The sequence below is a fragment of the Hyperoodon ampullatus genome (genome assembly GCF_949752795.1).
Source record: "Hyperoodon ampullatus genome assembly, chromosome: 1".
In the NCBI taxonomy this organism is placed as follows: domain Eukaryota; kingdom Metazoa; phylum Chordata; class Mammalia; order Artiodactyla; family Ziphiidae; genus Hyperoodon; species Hyperoodon ampullatus.
Genome location: NC_136914.1, coordinates 229,923,446 through 229,943,206, shown reverse-complemented (window position 1 = coordinate 229,943,206; position 19,761 = coordinate 229,923,446). Strand labels below are relative to the sequence as shown.

Sequence of the window (19,761 nt, the reverse complement as noted above, 5' to 3'; positions counted from 1 at the left end):
CCAAAGCTCCACAGCCACAGATATTTTAATTGTCAACCGGACACCCTGTTAACAACATACACCCAAATCAGGCCATATGATTTAAACCTATTTGCAACAGAATCCAACTCATCACCCATCTGGGAAAAACCCTGGAGAGTTAAAAACTCAGACTTGGCCATCTTTAATGGAGCCTTTAACTGTGCCAGTTGAGTGCTGGCACTTTGGTTCATGATGACAGTATCACAGGTGCCAACATCACCTTGGCTAGCTGCACACCCACCGCCCCTTAAAAGATATTTGCAAGTCAAGCTCCCAGGCCCAACGTTGCCTTCAAATTAGACAAGTTGTTCAGCATCTTTATAATGCCAAAGAGTCAGAAAAATAAGACTCATACCACTCCAAGTGGGTGTCCACTTGAAAAGGATCCCCCAGCCTCACATTCTAGACAATATTGCTCTATCCAGGAGCTCAGTGTTGGAGATGACATCGCCCCCTGAGGTGGAGACAACTCTGTCCTGGACACTAAAACCTCTGCTCCAGGGATGCCCAAGACTTGCCCCATCCAAGGTGCTGGCAAACTAAGTCCAGGACATTCATTGCTTTTCTTCCTTTGACATTAGGGATTCTATTGTGTTTCTTGAGCTCCCGGTCTGCTTATCCCATAATCCAAGTATACTCTCGCTCTCTGCAAAAACATACATCCCTACACTTGTATGCCTAAAGGGAAATCTGGGAGAGATTACGACTGTCTGTACCGTTCTACAAATTAATGGAGACTATTGCCTTTCCCAGGAGTTAACTGCCACATATCAGTCAATTCCTCAACCTGCTTGGGAAAGGACAACACACTCCCCAGTGCCTCTCCTACTCCCTGCCCCAGCTTTCCACCACTAATTCCCACCTGGAGTCTCCTACCATGAGCACCACGACCACTGCTTTCTACTAGTTAACACACAAATACAACGAATCTCTACACTGACTTCACTAACTCCATACTCTCCAACAACATAGTGGCCAGACCTGCCACACTGACCCGAGAAATTGACCCTATGCTGTTTAGGGCAATGTATGTCCTACACTCTAGAAGTCTCCTCATTTATTCAGGCCACTCCAATACCCCAAATAATTGAGCTCAGTATTGACTCAATTTTGTGGCCCTAGCTGGATGAGTTTACCCTCTTAAACAGCCAATTAAGTCCACACTCCCAAGCACCTGCTGAGTTGTACCCTCACACTCTGCACTACTGTACACCTGCCCTAATTGCCCTAGGGCCAGGTAGCAGAACAGTCAGGGACAGCCTCAATGCCCCAAAGTCCACTGAAAATATTCACATTAGCCAATCCTAAGCCTGCTTGCAATGCCTATCCCCTTCCTTCTTGCTGAATCCACAGTACAGGCACTGGTCCACAGTTCCCCCTCTCCTCTGTCTACCTCTGAGTGGCCCTGCATGGTGTGCTGTTTCTTCCCAGGAAATTGTAACTAAGCTGTAAAACTCTTTCTGCATTCTCTCTCTTGTTCTGCAACCTCATGCAAGGCAATAGGATTAAAACAGGATCAGAGTGATAACGGCCAATTGTTAGGCCACACACACACCCAAGTGTCAGCTTCCCATGCCTATTGGGTCAGTTGAGATGTACATGACCCAGCTCCTTACGGAGTACCCAACACGATGGCTGTCAGCTTGTTCACAGTGGTCACCAGCTCAGTAGCATACACCTTACTGGCTTTTCCTCCTCTCCTCTGTCATTTCCCCCACTACCTCATTCCTGCTTTTTGCAATCACTTCCCAAATAAACTGCTTACACAAGCTCGTGTCTCACCTGTGTTTTGGAATACAAAACGAAGACAACAGGAAAACCAAGCAAGGCAACCCAGCCCGTACTCTGATCAAGTCAAAGACAAATATAGGGACTCCATCCAAAAATAAATTGATACCCACCTTAACACTCCCACCAAGAATTAAGGAGTGGACAGCTCCCCAAGCTAGCAATCCCAACACAATCACCCAGCAGAATCAATTATCACCACCAGGAGAGTCAGTAGTACTTCTGTTGTGGTTTTCAGAACATCTGATTTGTCCATTAACAGCTACCACTTAATGCTGGGAACATCTGCTTGGTGGAACCTGAGTCAGATACAAGATTTTAGCTACAAGGGATACTGGTTTCCATTGCTGTGTAAGAAATTACTGCAAACATAATAGTTTAATAAAAAGAAATGTACTCCCTCACGTCTGGAAGACAAAAGTTCAAGATCAGTGTCACAGGGCTGAAACCAAAGTGTCAGCAGGGCCAATCTCCAGAGACTCTAGGGAATTATCTATTCCTTCCAGCCTCTGCTGACTGCTGGCATTCTTGTGGCCACATCACTCTATATAATCTATCCCTTGGTGGTTTCAGGAATTTCTTCTCTAAGTGTCAAATCTTCTTCTCTCATTTATAAGAACACTTGTGATTGCATTTAGAGTGTGCCTGGACAATCCAAGATAATCTCATCGAACAATCCTTAATCTGTACAACTCTTTCCATATAAGGTAACATACAAAGATACCAGAGATTGAGATCTGATATCTTTGGGGGCCATTACGCAGCCTTCCATATCTGGGAAAGAGCTTTTACCTTTCAAGCTTATTTAATGAGCAAAGGCCTGCTGCCACAGTGTTGGACTGGTTGCATGTTAAGTGAGCCAGTATACATTATCTACTATACTCCCCCAACAGCAAAATTAGTCATCTGATAAACTCTCATCCACAGACCCAGAAGACAAAAAAAGGCATGGCAAGCCAGGAAGGGGCTCAGCCCTGACTTGGAAGAAACAAGAAGTTTAGCAACTCTTGGGACAAACACAAGGTAAGCTGAGAAGGAGGCTGAAACTGAGGGACAGGAGGTGGAAGGTGGTGGGGGGAGAAGGTATCAGAGAAATAAAAGAAGGAAAATAGGAGGAAGAAGACTCCAGTTTCCCAATGTGACAAGAGCTCCTGGGAAACCAAGGGCTGAGTGTTGGGGAGAAGTTGTTGAGGTGGAGGCAAGGGATCAGGACTGGGAGAAGAGATAGCTACCTGTAAGATGTGAGCATCTGCTTCAGTTCAAGGTGGAGGAAGGAAATGTGTTCCAGAGGAAATGTGGGCGTGGCTTTCATCTAATGGAATGGATCACAATTTGACATATCGTGAATCCCAAAACTTTTTTTTAAGGATTTCAATCAATTTGAAATAAAAGGTTTAAAAACAGTTCAAATGAAAAGAGCCCTCTGGGAATTCCCTGGCTGTCCAGTGGTTAGGACTTGGCACTGTAACTGCCAGGGGCCAGGGTTCGATCCCTGGTTGGGGAACTAAGATCCCACAACCTGTGTGGCATGGCCAAAAAAAAAAGGAAAAAAAATTTTTTTAATTTAAAAAAAATTTTTTTTAGAGAGGAAAAAACAAAAGAAAAGAAAAAGAGCCCTCTGGGCAGGAAGTAGGACTGAAGCAACTAGTTAGTTATAAAATCAGGCTTTGTCTCATGGAAAAGGGAAGATGACTTCACTCAGCACAGAGCCTTGGAAATCATCCCCTGAAACACTGTACCCTAATCAAGGAACTGATGGTGTGTCCTGCTAGACTTAGCCAGTGATGGCTAAGTGCCTCCCCATCCCACTGCCCCTTGAACGGACTTGCTGTTGGTATCCCAACTCTGTGTTACCACTGCCTGTTGAGTGTTTGCAGGGCAGGTGACTGGTCACTTCAGGTCACACATCTTCAGATTCAGAGCAACCATGAACATGGAACTGTGCCCGAAGAGCCTATGTGTACCCAGACCTGATACAGATGACAAGATCCTAGATTTCTGAGCCAACGGCTTTATAAAATGAGATTTGGGGGAGACTTAGTAGAGTATGAGTATTCTTTGTATGTGGAAGCTATGTGAACTCTGTGGCCATACAGTGGACAGCATCATACTATATTTTCCAAAGACGGTCGCATTAACATGTCCCATCCTGCACACTCTTCTGCAATGTGCCCTTGCAACATTTCCATCAAAGACGGAGAGTCTATTTCTCCACTCCTCAGAACTTTCATGGGCCTTGCAACTTCTCTGAATATGAAAAGGCAGAAGTGGCACTGTGCTGGTAACCAGGAGTAGCACTGCCAAATGTTCCTTTGGAGGCAAAATCATCCCCATTAGAGAACGGTTCGTCTACAGTCTTAAAATTTTTTTTCAATACATTAATATTTCTATCTGAAAAATTGCATTCACATTACCTAAGCTGATAGTTTTCTTTTCATTAGAAATTCTCTGATGTACATAAAGTTGTTTTATTGAAAACTCTGACACATTAAAGATATTTATAAGGCTTTACTTTATTCTCAGTGTTCGATGAGTTCTCTCTGATAAAGGCATTCCTACATTTCTTGCATTCTTTGTCTCTTCATATGACTTGATTTTTCCATCAATTGACTGGGGATGAAAGATGACACCACAAGAAATTGTGTTGAATTTTCTACACAAGGACTGGTAACTTCTCACAGAAGTCTGTCTCAAATTCATAAAATGAACTGGCCACAATGGACTGGTAGTGTTGTAAATAGATTACACATGGGAGGGCCCAACAGTGAATATTTATTTCTCACTCAGGTAAAGCACAAATGGACATTTTTTTTTGGTAGAGTTGGGAAAATTTCTGCTGTCCATAATCATAATCATTTTTTTCTGTCTTAAGTCATGGTTGCCATCTCCACCCGGTGGCTCCAAGGCAAACTGGGGTGGGGGTGTGGGGAGCAGATTTGCACTTCAGAACCACAGGGCATAAAAAGTCAGCAGGAATGCATGGAAGGTTTTGTTTTTTTTTTTTCTTCTGGCCTGGCCTGGCATTAATGTTTACTGCTTGTGTTCAAATTCTCCTGGCCACAGCTCAGTTACATGGTCCCACCCACAGTAAAGGAAGGCTGAGAAATGCAGGCTAACTGTGTGCCCCAAAGAAAAAGAAAGTGAGTTTGGGTGTACATACAGCCAGTCTCTGCCATACATTTCTCCTCTGTGTGAGTCCTCTGATGTTTGCTGAGGTGTGATTTCTGGCAAAAGGTTTTTCCACATTCATTACATTCATAGGGCTTCTCTCCTGTGTGAGTTCTTTGATGTACAGTGAGGGCTGACTTCTGGAAGAAAGTTTTCCTACATTCTTTACATCCATAGGGCTTCTCTCCTGTGTGTGTTCTCTGATGTCTATTGAGGGTTGACTTTTCACAAAAGGTTTTCTGACATTCGTCACATTTATAAGGTTTCTCACCTGTGTGAGTTCTCTGGTGTACAGTGAGTTTTGACTTCTGGTAGAAAGTTTTACCACATTCTTTACATTCATAGGGTTTCTCACCTGTGTGAAGTCTCAGATGTACAGTGAGTTTTGGCTTCACACAGAAGGATTTCCCACATTCATTACATTTATAAGGCTTATCTCTTGTGTGAGTTCTCTGATGTACAGTGAGGGCTGGCCGGTGTCCAAAGGGTTTCCCACATTCTTTACATGCATAAGGTCTCTCTCCTGTGTGAGTTCTCTGATGTGCAGTGAGTACTGACTTCTTTTGGAAGGTTTTACCACAATCATTGCATTCATGAGGCGTCTCCCTATTGTGAATCCTTTGATGGACAGTGAGGGCTGACTTCTGGCAGAAGGATTTCCCAAATTTATTACATTCATAGGGCTTTCCTCCAGTGTGGATTCTCTGATGAATAGTATGGTCTGATTTATGGCCGAAAGATTTCTCACATTCATCACATGCATAGGGTTTCTCTCCAGTGTGTACTTTCTGACGTTTTGTGAGATTAGACTTTTTATAGAAAGTTTTACCGCATACATCACATTCAAACGTTTTCTCTAACTGAATTCTCTGAAGCTGAGTGGGATGTAATTTCTGGCAGAAATTGTTCCCACTTCGATTACATTTATGCTGTTGCTCCTGGAGATCAGCTCTGTGAAGATTCAACTGTGTTGGTTTCTTACAAAAGGTATTCCCCCATTTGTTACATCTATAGTGATTCTCCCCTATGTGAGTTCTCTCTTGGGCAATGAGAGCTGACTTACCACAGACCTTCCAATATTTCTTATATTTGTAAGCCATCTCACCCATATGAAACATCCTATGTGTAAAGAATATTGCTTCCTTGATGAAGTCTCTCCCTTGTCTGTTGCATTCAAAAGGTTGCTGCAGAGTTTGATTCTTTTTCTGATGACTAGGGTACTTAGCATATCTGAGGGATTTCCCAGTTCTATTACTATCCTCCAGTTTCTCTCCAGCATGCATCTCATCAGGCTCACTAGGGAGAAATGTGTTCTTACACATATTCAACATTTCTGGCTTCATTTCTGAATAGTTACCATCATTTATCATCAGTTTTGAAATATGAATTGGGCTCAAATTAAATGTTTTTCCTAAGTCAGTTGTCCCCTTAGTTGATGTTTCGCTGCTGGTGATTACAACTTGCCACAAACGTCTACCATGATTTTCCTGGCTGGTCTCAATCACGTCATCCACAATCTGGACATCTAAAAGGAGATAAAAATAATTACAGGTCATACATTTGAATCACATATAAGTATTTCCTATGGAATGGTTTGTAAAGGTAAAGAAGTTTCTTTTCATCCTAGCAGGATATGATTCTTTAAAAAATCAATAACGGGGGCTTCCCTGGTGGCACAATGGTTAAGAATCAGCCTGCCGATGCAGGGGATATGGGTTCAAGGCCTGGTCCTGGAAGATTCCACGTGCCGCAGAGCAACTAAGATCCTACATGCTGTGCACCCCAACTACTGAGACTGTGTTCTAAGGCCTGTGAGCCACAACTACTGAGCCTGCGTGCCACAGCTATGAAGCCCACATGCCTAGAGCCCGTGCTCTACAACAAAGAGAAGCCACCACAGTGAGAAGCCCACGCACCACAACAAAGAGTAGCCCCCGCTCGCCACAACTAGAGAAAGCCCACGTTCAGCAACAAAGACCCAACGCAGCCAAAAATAAATAAATAAATATTTTAAAAATTCAATAATGGGTACCGATTTTATAAGTATGTGATTTTTCTCCCTAATGAACTAATGTAAGAAACTTCATTTATAGGTTTTCTAATGTCAAATCATTGGGTTTTTTGTTTTTGTTTGGTTTTGCTTACGTTTTTTTCCTTTCTTTTAAATTCTTTTCAATGAGGAAGTATTAGGTCAAAATATTTACTTTCTGTCTAAATGTAGATTTCAGCTGACAGCTTTTCATCTACCATTGGTTTTCCATTCATTATCTCTACCTTTCTTCTTATAATTGTGGGTAACTTGTGCTAGCCCTTTTCTGATAGCTCAGCTTTGAAGATGGCATGATTTTCTTGGATAAGCTACTTACAGGATATGGGAGAGGGCCACTTGTCTGTCACCTAAACAAGAATATTGCTTAGAGACAAAAACTTTACAACCATGTTTGTTTAGTTTTTAGTTCTCCCTGGGGAACAGCTATAGGCACCTGTGGGTTTTTCAAAGGCTTAATCTTTTTTTCCATGCTAGACAAGGGAGCTTTCTGCAAATTCCTAACTTAACACTATACCCTTGGCTTCTCAGAACCCTAACAAGTTCACGAAACTCTAATTCATCACTTTGTGCAACTCCTTCCTGCTGGCCTGAAGGATTTAGGTTCTACAACCCAGCATGTGCCCACTATCTTCAAAAAGCTTTTTCTGGGTGCTTCTGAGACCAACAGCCAAGGCATTTTCACCTCACTTCATGGTGCGAGTGACTACTTGATAATTCACTGCTTCTGAAGATATTAACTATACTGTACTTTACAGTTTCAGCTGTCCCTTAGTTGAATTGAAACTGGAGTCCCATGTACACTTCTCATTCTTTTTTTTTTTAACAGTGATCTTCACAAGAGAAAGTAAAAAATGTTAATTTCAAGCTCCACTCCCAAAGTATGAAATTCTTGGTTTCACTGGCCTTGGACCCACAGTCTCTAGTTTATCCTCCCATGTCACAGGCCACCGCTTTCCACGGTGAACAGTTTTCTGGGTCCTTCTCAGCCTCATGGTTTCTGATGTAGTGATTCATGAGACCTGTGCCTGGACCACTTCTCTCGTGATCTTAATAGGTCCGTAGGCCACCTCCTCTGCTCCTACCAGTCTTGAGTTAATGATTTCCTAATTTGCATCTCCAGCAGTGATGTCCACCTTCTACTCCAGATTTTACACGCATGCATATGTTCCATGTCAAAATGGAATACAGTCATCTCAAACGTAAGCTCTACCAACATAAACACTTAACCTCCCCTAAATGTGCCTCCTTAACACCCTTCTGGAAACACTATCCTCTTATCTTCCTCTCTCTCATCCTTGTTTAACACTTTTGTGGCTCTGATTTCACTACTAAACATGTACATTTGTTTCATTTTTCTCTTTCAACAAAATATAAGCTCTATATAAACAGGACATTTTGGGACTTCCCTGGTGGCACAGTGGTTAAGAATCCGCCTGCCAATGCAGGGGACATGGGTTTGATCCCTGGTCCAGGAAGATCCCACATGCCACAGAGCAACTAAGCCCATGTGCCACAGCTACTGAGCCTGCACTCTAGAGCCCATGAGCCACAACTACTGAAACCTGTGTGCCTAGAGCCTGTGTTCCGCAACAAGAGAAGCCATAGCAATGAGAAGCTCATGCACCACAACGAAAAGTAGCCCCCGCTCACCACAACTAGAGAAAGCCCGTGTGCAGCAACAAAAACCCAATGCAGCCAGAAATAAAAATAAATTAATTAATTAATTTTGAAAAGGACATTTCTTTGATTACTGCTGTTATCCACACATTTACAAAATTTACCAGTGTGTAAAACTTCCCAATTAACATGTTAAAAGAATAAATGAATGTACTACTAAATGCCCAAAAGAAAACAGTCTCTGAGAATGAACAAAAAGGAAGCCTACTGGGACTTCCCTGGTGGTCCAGTGGTTAAGAATCCTTCTTGCAATGCAGGGGATGCCGGTTCAATTCCTGGTCGGGGAACTAAGATCCCACATACTGTGGGACAACTAAGTCTGTGCGCCTCACCTAGAGAGAAGCCCGTGCACCACAAGAAATCGAAGATCCCACGTGCTGCAACTAAGATCCGACACAGCCAAAAAATAAAAAAATATTTTTAAAAAACCAAAAAAGGCAGCCTACTGAGAATCTAGGGACAGTGACTAACCAAGAAAAAATTCCAAGAGGAGGCAGGTGGGCACCGGTTTTTGGTAAGTCTAAGAAAATATTCAGCAATTAACAAAAAGGGGGAGGTTTACATCTGAGAGCCATATTTGGAGACTGAACAATGCATGAGTCTGATACATGCAGGCTACAGTCTGTCCCAAGGTATGAACTTGGAGAAAACCACTGTTGGAAAATAGCTCAGCATGGCCAACATCTGCTGTGCTCTCCTCTTCCCAGCCTCCCTGCTCAGTATGCACTGACTGACCTGGAAAACCCTGGTCTGGGGTTTCTTTTACAGTCCATGGTGCTGCTCCTTGCTCCAACTTGATGATCACCTCAGGTTTGGTAATGCAATGCCCTGTTGATGAGAAATAATGTAGGACTTTCACCAAACTGTTCATGTTTCACGGGCTCTTAAAAAATGCCAACAGCACAGCTACAAGAGTCGTGCAATGAAGGGCCAATCTGAACCTCTGACTGGAGGGGTGAACACACGTTCTTCCTGGCCCGGAATCTTAAACCTAAGTAGCATTTCATTTCACAAACTGTACATTTACCAATGAAGAAAAAAGTGCTTGCACTTGGCAGTTACTAGGGGAGTTTTGCTCACCCAGTGACACCAGGCTACTGTAGTTCTCCAGCATGATATCCCTGTATAGGGTCCTCTGAGCATCATCCAGGTCCTGCCACTCCTCCCAGGTGAAGTTCACAGCCACATCCTCAAATGACACCAACCCCTGTAATGGTACATTTTTCCTCAATTCAAGGCATCAGCCTGGGTCAAAAGAACAGGAAGTCTAGGAATTCATTCTTATGTGTGTGTTTTATCTTACACAGGATATACCATACCATGCTTTGTACTCTATATTGTGGGATAAGGAGAAATCACAGTAGAAATACCCTACATCTGTGTTAATTTAGTAGTTCTTCAAAGTACTATCATAGTTTCCCTTATAAATCTGGAATGGTCCTCATTGCCAAAGATACAAGGAACATATGAGCTGGTATGGAGACATAAGTACACACACTTACCTGGAATAATGTGTTAGATGAACCAGGTTACACACATGTTTAAGGTAGCCTGGGGTATCAAGGGAGAAGAATAGTTGTACTTTGTACTGTCAGGTTGCACTTCACTGAAGAGCTAAACATGTCAGCTGTTCAGTGTGAACCACAGGTTCTCATGAACATGAGGCAAGAGCAGAAGTCAAGCTGAGAGGGCAGAAAGGACAGACGCCACTTTAATAGAAGTACAAGCAGCACCACATCCAGGTGGGTGCTCCTGGGCTGAGATAAGAGATAAAGACAGTAAAGGTATTCAAGGAACTGATCATAAAGTTACCCTGCATTTAAATATATGACCTAACTCCATCAATAAAAAACCTTATGTGCTCACCATTTTTTTTAAAATGTACACATGCATCCTAGAATTTTCTTATTACCTAAGGAATTGCTTATGTCTACCCAAGAGTGAACATGACCCACTTCCTAAACAACAGGGAGTGAATAATGAGGGGCTGATAATGAGAGGTAAGCTACATAACCAGATGTGCCCTTTAACAGTCATCGTCCAGCAGGAGAATGGTGAAGGGCTTAAGGGAGAATCAGAGGAGGAAAAACCAGAAGGAGAAATGACCAACTATACTAGGTAACAGAGGTAACACAGGAAAATGAATACAGAACAGGGGACTAATTCCAAAACAGAAAAAAAGAAAAAGAATTTGGTACTCATTTGCTCTGAGAAGGTGAAGGGAAAGCTTTACTACCAGGCTGTCTGCACAAGCTGGTAGATACTAGCGCTATAAACTGATATTGGGATAAGGACAAATAATAGGATTTGCAGAACAGACACAGATCTTGGACATAGCATGTTTGAAGTTTGAAATTTCTGTGGTCAAATATGTGAAGATGTGCAACTAGCAAATGGATATATGCTCTTGAGCTCAGGAGAGAGATACAAGATGAAGAAAAGGATTTAGGAAACAGCAATATTTTAGTGGTAGCTGAAGCCATCAGAGTGAATAAAATTGCTCAAAGAGAACCTAAGAGATTGAAAGGAGAAAACGAACAAGTATGGTGTTTTAGGAAACACTGATATTTACTGACAGAGAAAGAAAAACAGACCATGACAACGGAGAAGAAATTTTTAATTATTCTAGCAATAGAGAAAGCCTCAATATTAAGAAATCTATTAATACAATTCATCACATTTGTAGTTTGGTGGAGAAAATTCTAGATGCTAAGTAGACATCTATAAAAATACCCTCTCATTTGTAATAAAAAAAAAACTTAAAAGAGGATTCACGGGATTTTTCCTTAACATGATAAATGTGTATGTCTTAGCCACAAGTGAAAGCCAGCATCACACTTATGGGGAAACATGCAGAGCAAGGATGCTTCAGCACCATAGTTATTAACACTGTATTAGTAGTGTCAGTCAACACAATTAAAGAGAGAAAAACAGCACTGAAAATGATGATGGCTTCCATATAATTCATACTTGGAAAACTGAAGAGAATCACATGACATCCAAATGCTCCACATAGGAAGATTTAATAAATTAGTAGCTTATATAGTAGTATAGTAGCTTATATAGCTTATAACTAGTATAAGGCTTTTATATAAACCTTCATATACATGAGGACACTCACACAACCACAATAACAAGAAGACAAAACACCTAGCAATACATTTAACAAAATAATGTACAAAATTTATGAGGGGGGGGAACCCTGAAGGATACAAAAAAGAACTAAACAAATGAAAAGACATACCATGTTCACTGATGCAAATTAGTACACATCATGGCAAGCTGATTTAAAAGTTCATGTGGAAAATTAAGAATAAACATGTGGTAGGTTATATTTCTGTCCAGCTAAATTCAGTGCCATTGACTGGGTGGCTTAAACAACAGAAAACTCTTTTCTTACAATTCTAGAGGCAGGGAAGTCTAAGATCAAGGTGCCAGCCAATTCATTTCCTGGTAAGGGCTCCATTCCTAGCTTGCAGATGGTTGCGTTTCTGCTGAGTCCATATATGGCAGGGAGGGAGGGAGAAGGAAGGAAAAGATCTCTCTCTTCCTTTTCTTATAGGGCCACTAATTCTATTGGAGTAACGGCCCCACCCTACGACCTCATTTAAACTTGATTAAATGCATTGGGAGTTAAGGCTACAGCACATATATTTGGGGGAATATAATTCAGTTCATAGCACTCCTTGCAGTGCCTTTCTCTGTAAAAGGATGTATATATCCCCTTGCGCTGGAACTCACATAAACAGATTTGTAATTCCCCACCTGTCTTGCTTTGACCAATGACATATGAATGGAAGCATCACTCCTAAACAGAACCTATTTAAGAGTCACACAATGATCACCGTATCTCCCCTTTACCATGTTCATCCTCAGCAATATTACAGAAAGAAATACTCCTCTGTCCGGGATGCTGCATGATGCTGAAAGGAACAAAACTAAAGCTGACCCATGAAGGACAGGTAGTAATAGCACTGAGAAAGAAACCTTTCTTCCTGACTGAACTGGTAACTGAACCAGCACCAAACCAAACAAAAACAAACACCACCAACAATGGCAACACGTAGTGCAAAGAAACTGTGAGGATGGTGTTATAATGGACCATGGTGTTACTTAAGATAACTGGTAGTTATATACTTACTGTTACTTAAGCCACATGAGTCATACTTCTTAAATCAAATAATGTTTACATCATGGACTTAAAATCTTAGAAAAAGAGGCAGGAAATCAAAATGTTAATAGTAAATCTCAACTACTAGTCACCACTTCTGATAAAGCAATATAGGAAAATGATGAGCTAAGGGGAGGAAAAAAAACAGATTACAAGGAGGGATGAAAGAAAATAAGCAGAAGCTAGAAATTTGGGGTCTTGTAGAGTAGGAAAACTCTCAAAAATTTTTTAGCTTTTATTGTGTTAAGGCATAAAAAGTTGCCTCTTTCAGTTCTTACAGAAAAAAATACAATGAGAAATACTTTAGGAATCAAAAGTAGTTATACTGAACTGTATGGCAAGTAACAAATGAAGAATATAACTATGATAGTCACTGTTAAAACTTAAGAATGGCTTGAGCTGGCCCACAATAAATCCCTTCTGTTGCACAAAATGGCACAGACTAAGGATGAAATACTTAAGAAAAAACAAAAACTTACAGTCTAAAAAATAGATAGATACATGAATACCAAAAAAAAAAAAAAGAAAGGTATGTCTCAAAGAGCTCAAACTGGCTGAAATCAAAGATATAAATCCAACTACATTTTTTAGGGTTGTACTGTCAAAAACCAACCAAACTGAACTAAACAATACTGACAGTTGAAGATTTAAAGAGGCTGCTTGAGACTATCGACAAGAAGCATATCAAAAAAAGCAGCCCAGCTACTGAGGAAGGCATATTTATTTTTTATTTTATTAGTTTTTAATTTTATACCTAATCTTACATTATTCCATTTTTATTGAAGTATAATTGACAAATAAAATTATATATATTTAAAGTGTAGGGGGCTTCCCTGGTGGCACAGTGGTTGAGAATCTGCCTGCCAATGCAGGGGACACGGGTTCGAGCCCTGGTCTGGGAAGATCCCACATGCCGCGGAGCAACTAGGCCTGTGAGCCACAACTACTGAGCCTGTGCGTCTGGAGCCTGTGCTCCGCAACAAGAGAGGCCGCGACAGTGAGAGGCCTGCGCACGGCGATGTGCGATGAAGAGTGGCCCCCGCTCGCCGCAACTAGAGAAAACCCTCGCACAGAAACGAAGACCCAACACAGCCAAAAATAAATAAAATTAATTTAAAAATAAATAAATAAAGTGTATAACCTGCTGATTTGATAAATGTATGCATTATGACCTGACTACAATCAAGTTACTTAACACACCCATCACCTCACAGTTACCCTCTTTGTGTGTATGTGTGAGAACACTTAAGATCAATTCTCATGGCAAATTGCAACTAAACAATAAAGTATTATAAACTATGGTCTTATAGTCACCATACTGTACATTAGTTCCTCATAATTTATTCATCTTATAATTAGAAGTTTGTACCCTTTCACCAACCTTTACCATTTCCCCCATCCCGACAACCACCATTCTACTGTTTTCATGAACTCAACTTTTTCTATTTTTCCGTCCATAGTTAAGTGATACCATAATGTAGCCTTTCACTGTTTGGCTTATTTCACTTAGCATAATGCCCTCAGGTTCATCTATCTTGTTGCAAATGGCAGAATATCTTCCTTTTTAATGGATAAGTAACATTCCCCTAGATATATATACCACATTTGCTTTATCCATTCATCTGATGACTGACACTTAGGTTATTTCTGTATCTTGGCTGTTGTAACACTGCAAGGAACACGGGTGTTAAGATATTTCTTTGAGATACTGATTTCATTTCCGTCAGAAATATTCCCAGAAGCAGATTTCCTGGATCACACAGTAGTTCTATTTTTAAGGTTTCTTATTGTTTCTTTCTTCCTGTCTATCTATCTATCATCTATTTGGCTGTGCTGGGTCTTAGTTGCAGCACGCGGGATCTTTGTTGCCGTGTGCGGGATCTTCATTGTGGCATGCGGGATCTTTAGTTGTGGCATGTGGGATCTAGTTCCCTGACCAGGGATTGAACCTGGGCCCCCTGCATTGACAGCACGGAGTATGAGCCACTGGACCACAAAGGAAGTCCCTATTTTTAAGTTTTGAGAAAATCTCATATTGTCTTCTAAAATGGCTGTATAAATCCCCACCCTAGCATAAAAGGTTTCCGTTTAACTACATCCTCACCAACACTTGTGGTCTCGTCTTTTTGATACTAGCATTAAACAGGGGTGAGGTGATATCTCATTGTGGTTTTGATTTGCATTTTCCCAATGATTAGTGACATTGAGCACATTTTCATGTACATGTTGGCTATCTGTATGTTTTCTTTGGAAAAATGTTTATTCAGGTCCTTTGCCCATTCTTGACTTGGTTATTTTTTCCTATGAGTTGTAATAAATTCCTTATATTTTGGATATTAACCTCTTATCATATATGACTTGCAAATTTTTCTCATCCCACGAGTTCCCTTCTCATTTGGTTGAGTGCTTTCTTTGCTGTACAAAAGCTTTTTAGTATGATGTAGTCCTACTTGTTTATTTTTGCTTTTGTTTCTTGTGCATCTGGTGCCATATCCAAAAAAAATATTGCCAAGTCTAATGTAGAAGCTTTTTTCTGTTAGGAGTTTTATGGTTTCAGGTTTTACATATAAGCCCTGAAGTGTCTTGACTGATACAAATATCTTTGTTTAACCTGATAGCTTTGGGTCACACAGATATCCTATGCTAAAAATGTGATTAATGGTGGGAGGCCTTGTTATCAGCACATTTTATGAGCTCAATCTATGGAGGGACTAGAGATTAAGGTCAGCCACACAGATGGTCAACCAGGTCTACATGACAGGGCTCCAATACAAGCTGGATATCAAGGCTCAAGTAAGCTTCCTTACTTCTCAACATTCCATGCACACCGTCAAACCTTGTTGCTGGGAGAAAAAGGCACTGTCCACGTGGCTCCACTGGCAGGTTTTTGGAACCTTGCACATGAAGACTCCTGGACCCTGCTTTATGTGCCTGATCCCTTAACTGATTTTAATCTGCATCCTTTCACTGTACAGAACCATAAACATGAGTACAACAGTTTTTTAAATTTTATTTACTCATTTATTTAATTTTTGGCCGCACTGGGTCTTCGCTGCTGCACGGGGGTTTTCTCTAGTTGCTGAGAGTGGGGGCTACTCTTTGTTGCAGTGCACGGGCTTCTCATTGCAGTGGCTTCTCTTGTTGCGGAGCACAGGCTTCAGTAGTTGTGGCTTGTGGGCTCTAGAGCGCAGGCTCAGTAGTTGTGGCGCATGGGCTTAGTTGCTCCGCGGCATGTGGGATCTTCCCGGGCCAGGGCTCGAACCTGTGTCCCCTGCATTGGCAGGTGGACTCTTAACCACTGCGCCACCAGGGAAGCCCACAACGGCTTTTCTGAGTTCTGTTGAGTCCTGCTAGTGAATTACTGAATCTGAGGGTGATCATGGGGACTCCCAAAATTGAAGCTGGTAAAGGGCATGAGGGCACTCTGGGGACCACCAAAGTTTGTACAAGCAAGAAACATCAGGTAACTAACTATAACAAGGACCACTATAATCAAATTGCCTAAAATCTGAAGAAAAATGATATCAGATAGAAATCTGGGTATATATAAAGGAATAAAGAGCACTCGAAATGGTAAGTATATTAATAAATATATAATATATACTGTATTATGTAATATATATTGTATAATATAACATGATATAATATAATATTATATTATTTTTATGTTCAAACTCCTTTCAAGGTAATTGACTGTATGAAGCAAAATAAGAATGCATGTGGGGGACTTCCCTAGTGGCGCAGTACTTAAAAATATGCCTGCCAGTCAGGGGACACAGGTTCGATCCCTGGTCCAGGAAGATCTCACATGCCATGGAACAACTAAGCCCATGCACCACAACTACTGAGCCTGTGCTCTAGAGCCCGCAAGCCACAACTACTGAGCCCACAGGTCACAACTACTGAAGCCCGCATGCCCTAGGGCCTGTGTGCTGCAACTACTGAGCCCATGTGCTGCAACTACTGAAGCCTGCACGTCTAGAGTCCAGGCTGTGCAACAAGAGAAGCCACTGTAATGAGAAGCCTGTGCACCACAATGAAGAGTAGACCCCGCTCACTGCAACTAGAGAAAGCCGGTGCGCAGCAATGAAGACGCAATGCAGCCAAAACAAAAGAATGCATGTGGGAGTAAAAGGTATGCCGACGATATCACAGAAGCTGGGAGGAGAAAACTTTTGAAGTATACTGTTTTAAGGTTCTTATACAAATGGTATCTTATTTTAAAGTAGACTATGATAAATTAAAGATGAATAGCACAAACCTTATAGTAACTGCTTACAAAAGGTGTAATAAGTCAAAAAACGAGCTCATAGGTCACACAAAAATAGGTAGTAGCCACGTCTGACCTGTATGCCATAATTTACTGACCCTTATCTTGGATGAATTATTCCCATGGGAGAAAGAACTGAGTTGGGATGGTAATAAGATTGGGAGACTTAAGAGAGCTGAACAATAGTCCAGTGGAGAGAAAATGACGCTATGATAAAGACAGGCCAGATAAACTAGTGAAGGTAGATTTAAAAATATAAACATCATAAATGTAGCATGGCTTGTATGTTAATGGCAAAGTAGCTTGACCAGACTAACAATGTGCAGGAAACTATTATAAAAGCTGGACAAAATTTATAACACAATCACCTAAAGGCACTGGAGAACAACTAAAAGTAGGCAGAAACTAGATTTGAATAATCCATTAAAGGACAAACTACTTTGCAAGTTTATGGCATTTTACTAGAGGGCAATCTTCAATCTGCAAATAGATCAAGAAACTGAAAGCTGAAGCTTTACTGGCTTAGGTGTCAGAGCGCATAGTTCAGGGCTGCCAACAAAACTGGAAAACTTAGTGGGGGTGGGGGGGTAGCCCTGGGAGAGAAGCAGCAAAAGAACATAATGTACCAAATTTCCACACAAAACCAACCACAGCTGTTGGCTGACTACTAAACTACACATATGTGGAAGACCTCAGAGGGCCCAACAAGAAAGCAGCCTCTCAAAGCTGAAGGAAATGAATGAAGAGTCAGTTGCTGGTCACTATAAGAAATGAAGTTTAGAATTTGAATCCAGCCAAGTTAACTGCCTTGTAGAACAAAATCACTCTTCAGAGAAATATAACAGAATCCAAAAACTCTTGCAACATATGATTTACAATGTTTAGTACATAATTCAGAATCTCAACACATGTAAAGTAAGAGGAAAATGTGACTCATATTCAAGAAGAAAAACAGAAAACGACAAAAAACAATCACTAGAAACTAATCCCAAGGAATCCCAGATGCTGCACGTAGCAGAAACATAGTTAACCCATCCATAAATACATTCAAGTACTTAAAGGAAGATAAAAAATAATGTATTGGCGGAGGGGGGGTTGGGGGGGAGGGGCAATATCAGTACAGAAAAACAAACTAGAAAAACAATTAAATGGAAATTGCAGAGCTACATACTACAGTAACAAAAAAGAAAAACCTTCTGATGAGTTGAACATCGGACTGGAAACAGCAAAAGAAAGCCAATGAACTGAAAGATCAGTAGATATTTTCTTATCTTTTTAAGAGAGAAAAAAATAAAGAAAAATGAAAAGAGGCTAAGAAACAATTTAGCAAACAGTCTAACATATATGTAATTGTAGCACCAGACAGAAAGGAGAAAGAATGGAACATAATATGTATCTTTAGAAATGGTGGCTAAAACCTTCCCAAATTTTGTGAAAGACACGAATTTACAGATTGAAGCAGCTCAATGACCCATGATCAGCTTAGATTCAAAGAAAACTACTCTGGGGACTTCCCTGGGGGCTCAGTGGTTAAGAATCCGCCTGCCAACGCAGGGGACACGTGTTCAAGCCCTGGTCCAGGAAGATCCCACATGCCGCAGAGCAACTAAGCCCATTCGCCACAACTACTGAGTCCGTGTGCCACAACTACTGAAGTCCACACACCTAGAGCCCATGCTCCACAACAAGAGAAGCCGCTGCAATGAGAAGCCCGCGCACAACGAAGAGCAGCCCCCACTCGCCGCAACTAGAGAAAGCCCACGCGCAGCCAAAAATTAATTAATTAATTAATTAATTAATAAAAAAAGAAAAGAAAACTACTCTAGGCACACCAGTCACACTGCCAGTATCCAAAGGTAAAGAGAAGATCTCGAAAGCAGCCAAAGGAAAAGATCACATTCAGGTACATCTGCACATGAATGATAGATGACTTCTCATCAGAAACAGTGGGAACCGTCTTTAATATGCTGAATGGAAACATCCTTCAAGCTGTAATTATATCCAGTGAAACTATGCTAAAAATAAAGATGAAATAAAGACATTTTCAGATAAAGAAAAACTAAGCTAATTCATCATCAGAAGATAGCACTAAAAATGATAACGGACATTCTCCAGGATGAAAGAAAAAGATACCAGATGTGAACCTGACTCCATAGGAAAGAATCAGGATCATTGGAAATGGTAAATGTGTGGGTAAATATAAAGGATTATATATATATATATATATATATTTCTTCTCTTAATTCCTTTAAAATAGATATGATTGTTTAAAGAAAAATTATAATAACATACAGGAGACTCATAATGTATGTAGACTCAATACGTAAATACACATGTATAAAAACAGAAGTACAAATGATAGGGGTTGTAAATGGAATACTACTACTCAAAGGTCTCTACATTTTATGTGAAGTAATGCACTGCTCCTCTAGTATATTCTGATAAAGACTCATATTGTAAGCCTTAGAGTAACCAATTATAAAGCAGTAGAATGAAGTACAGTGTATTAATTTGATAGGGCTGCCATAACAAAGTACCAAAATGGTAGAGCCACTCTAGAAGACAGTTTGGTACTGTCTTCAAAATTAAACACACACTTTTAACATATGATCCAGC

General features: G+C 40.8%; 1 protein-coding gene across 1 annotated transcript in view; it reads right to left on the bottom strand.

Moving 5' to 3' along the window:
• Positions 1–19,761, bottom strand: part of LOC307058691 (zinc finger protein 717-like) — a gene marked incomplete at both ends in the record, with an annotated part of 28,932 nt that overhangs the window by 1,925 nt on the left and 7,246 nt on the right. Inside the window, 3 exons of the mRNA XM_079712286.1 lie at positions 6,335–6,502; positions 9,440–9,532; positions 9,785–9,911. Coding sequence (XP_079568412.1) covers positions 6,335–6,502; positions 9,440–9,532; positions 9,785–9,911 — 388 coding nt within the window. The remainder of the gene's footprint in view (positions 1–6,334; positions 6,503–9,439; positions 9,533–9,784; positions 9,912–19,761) is intronic.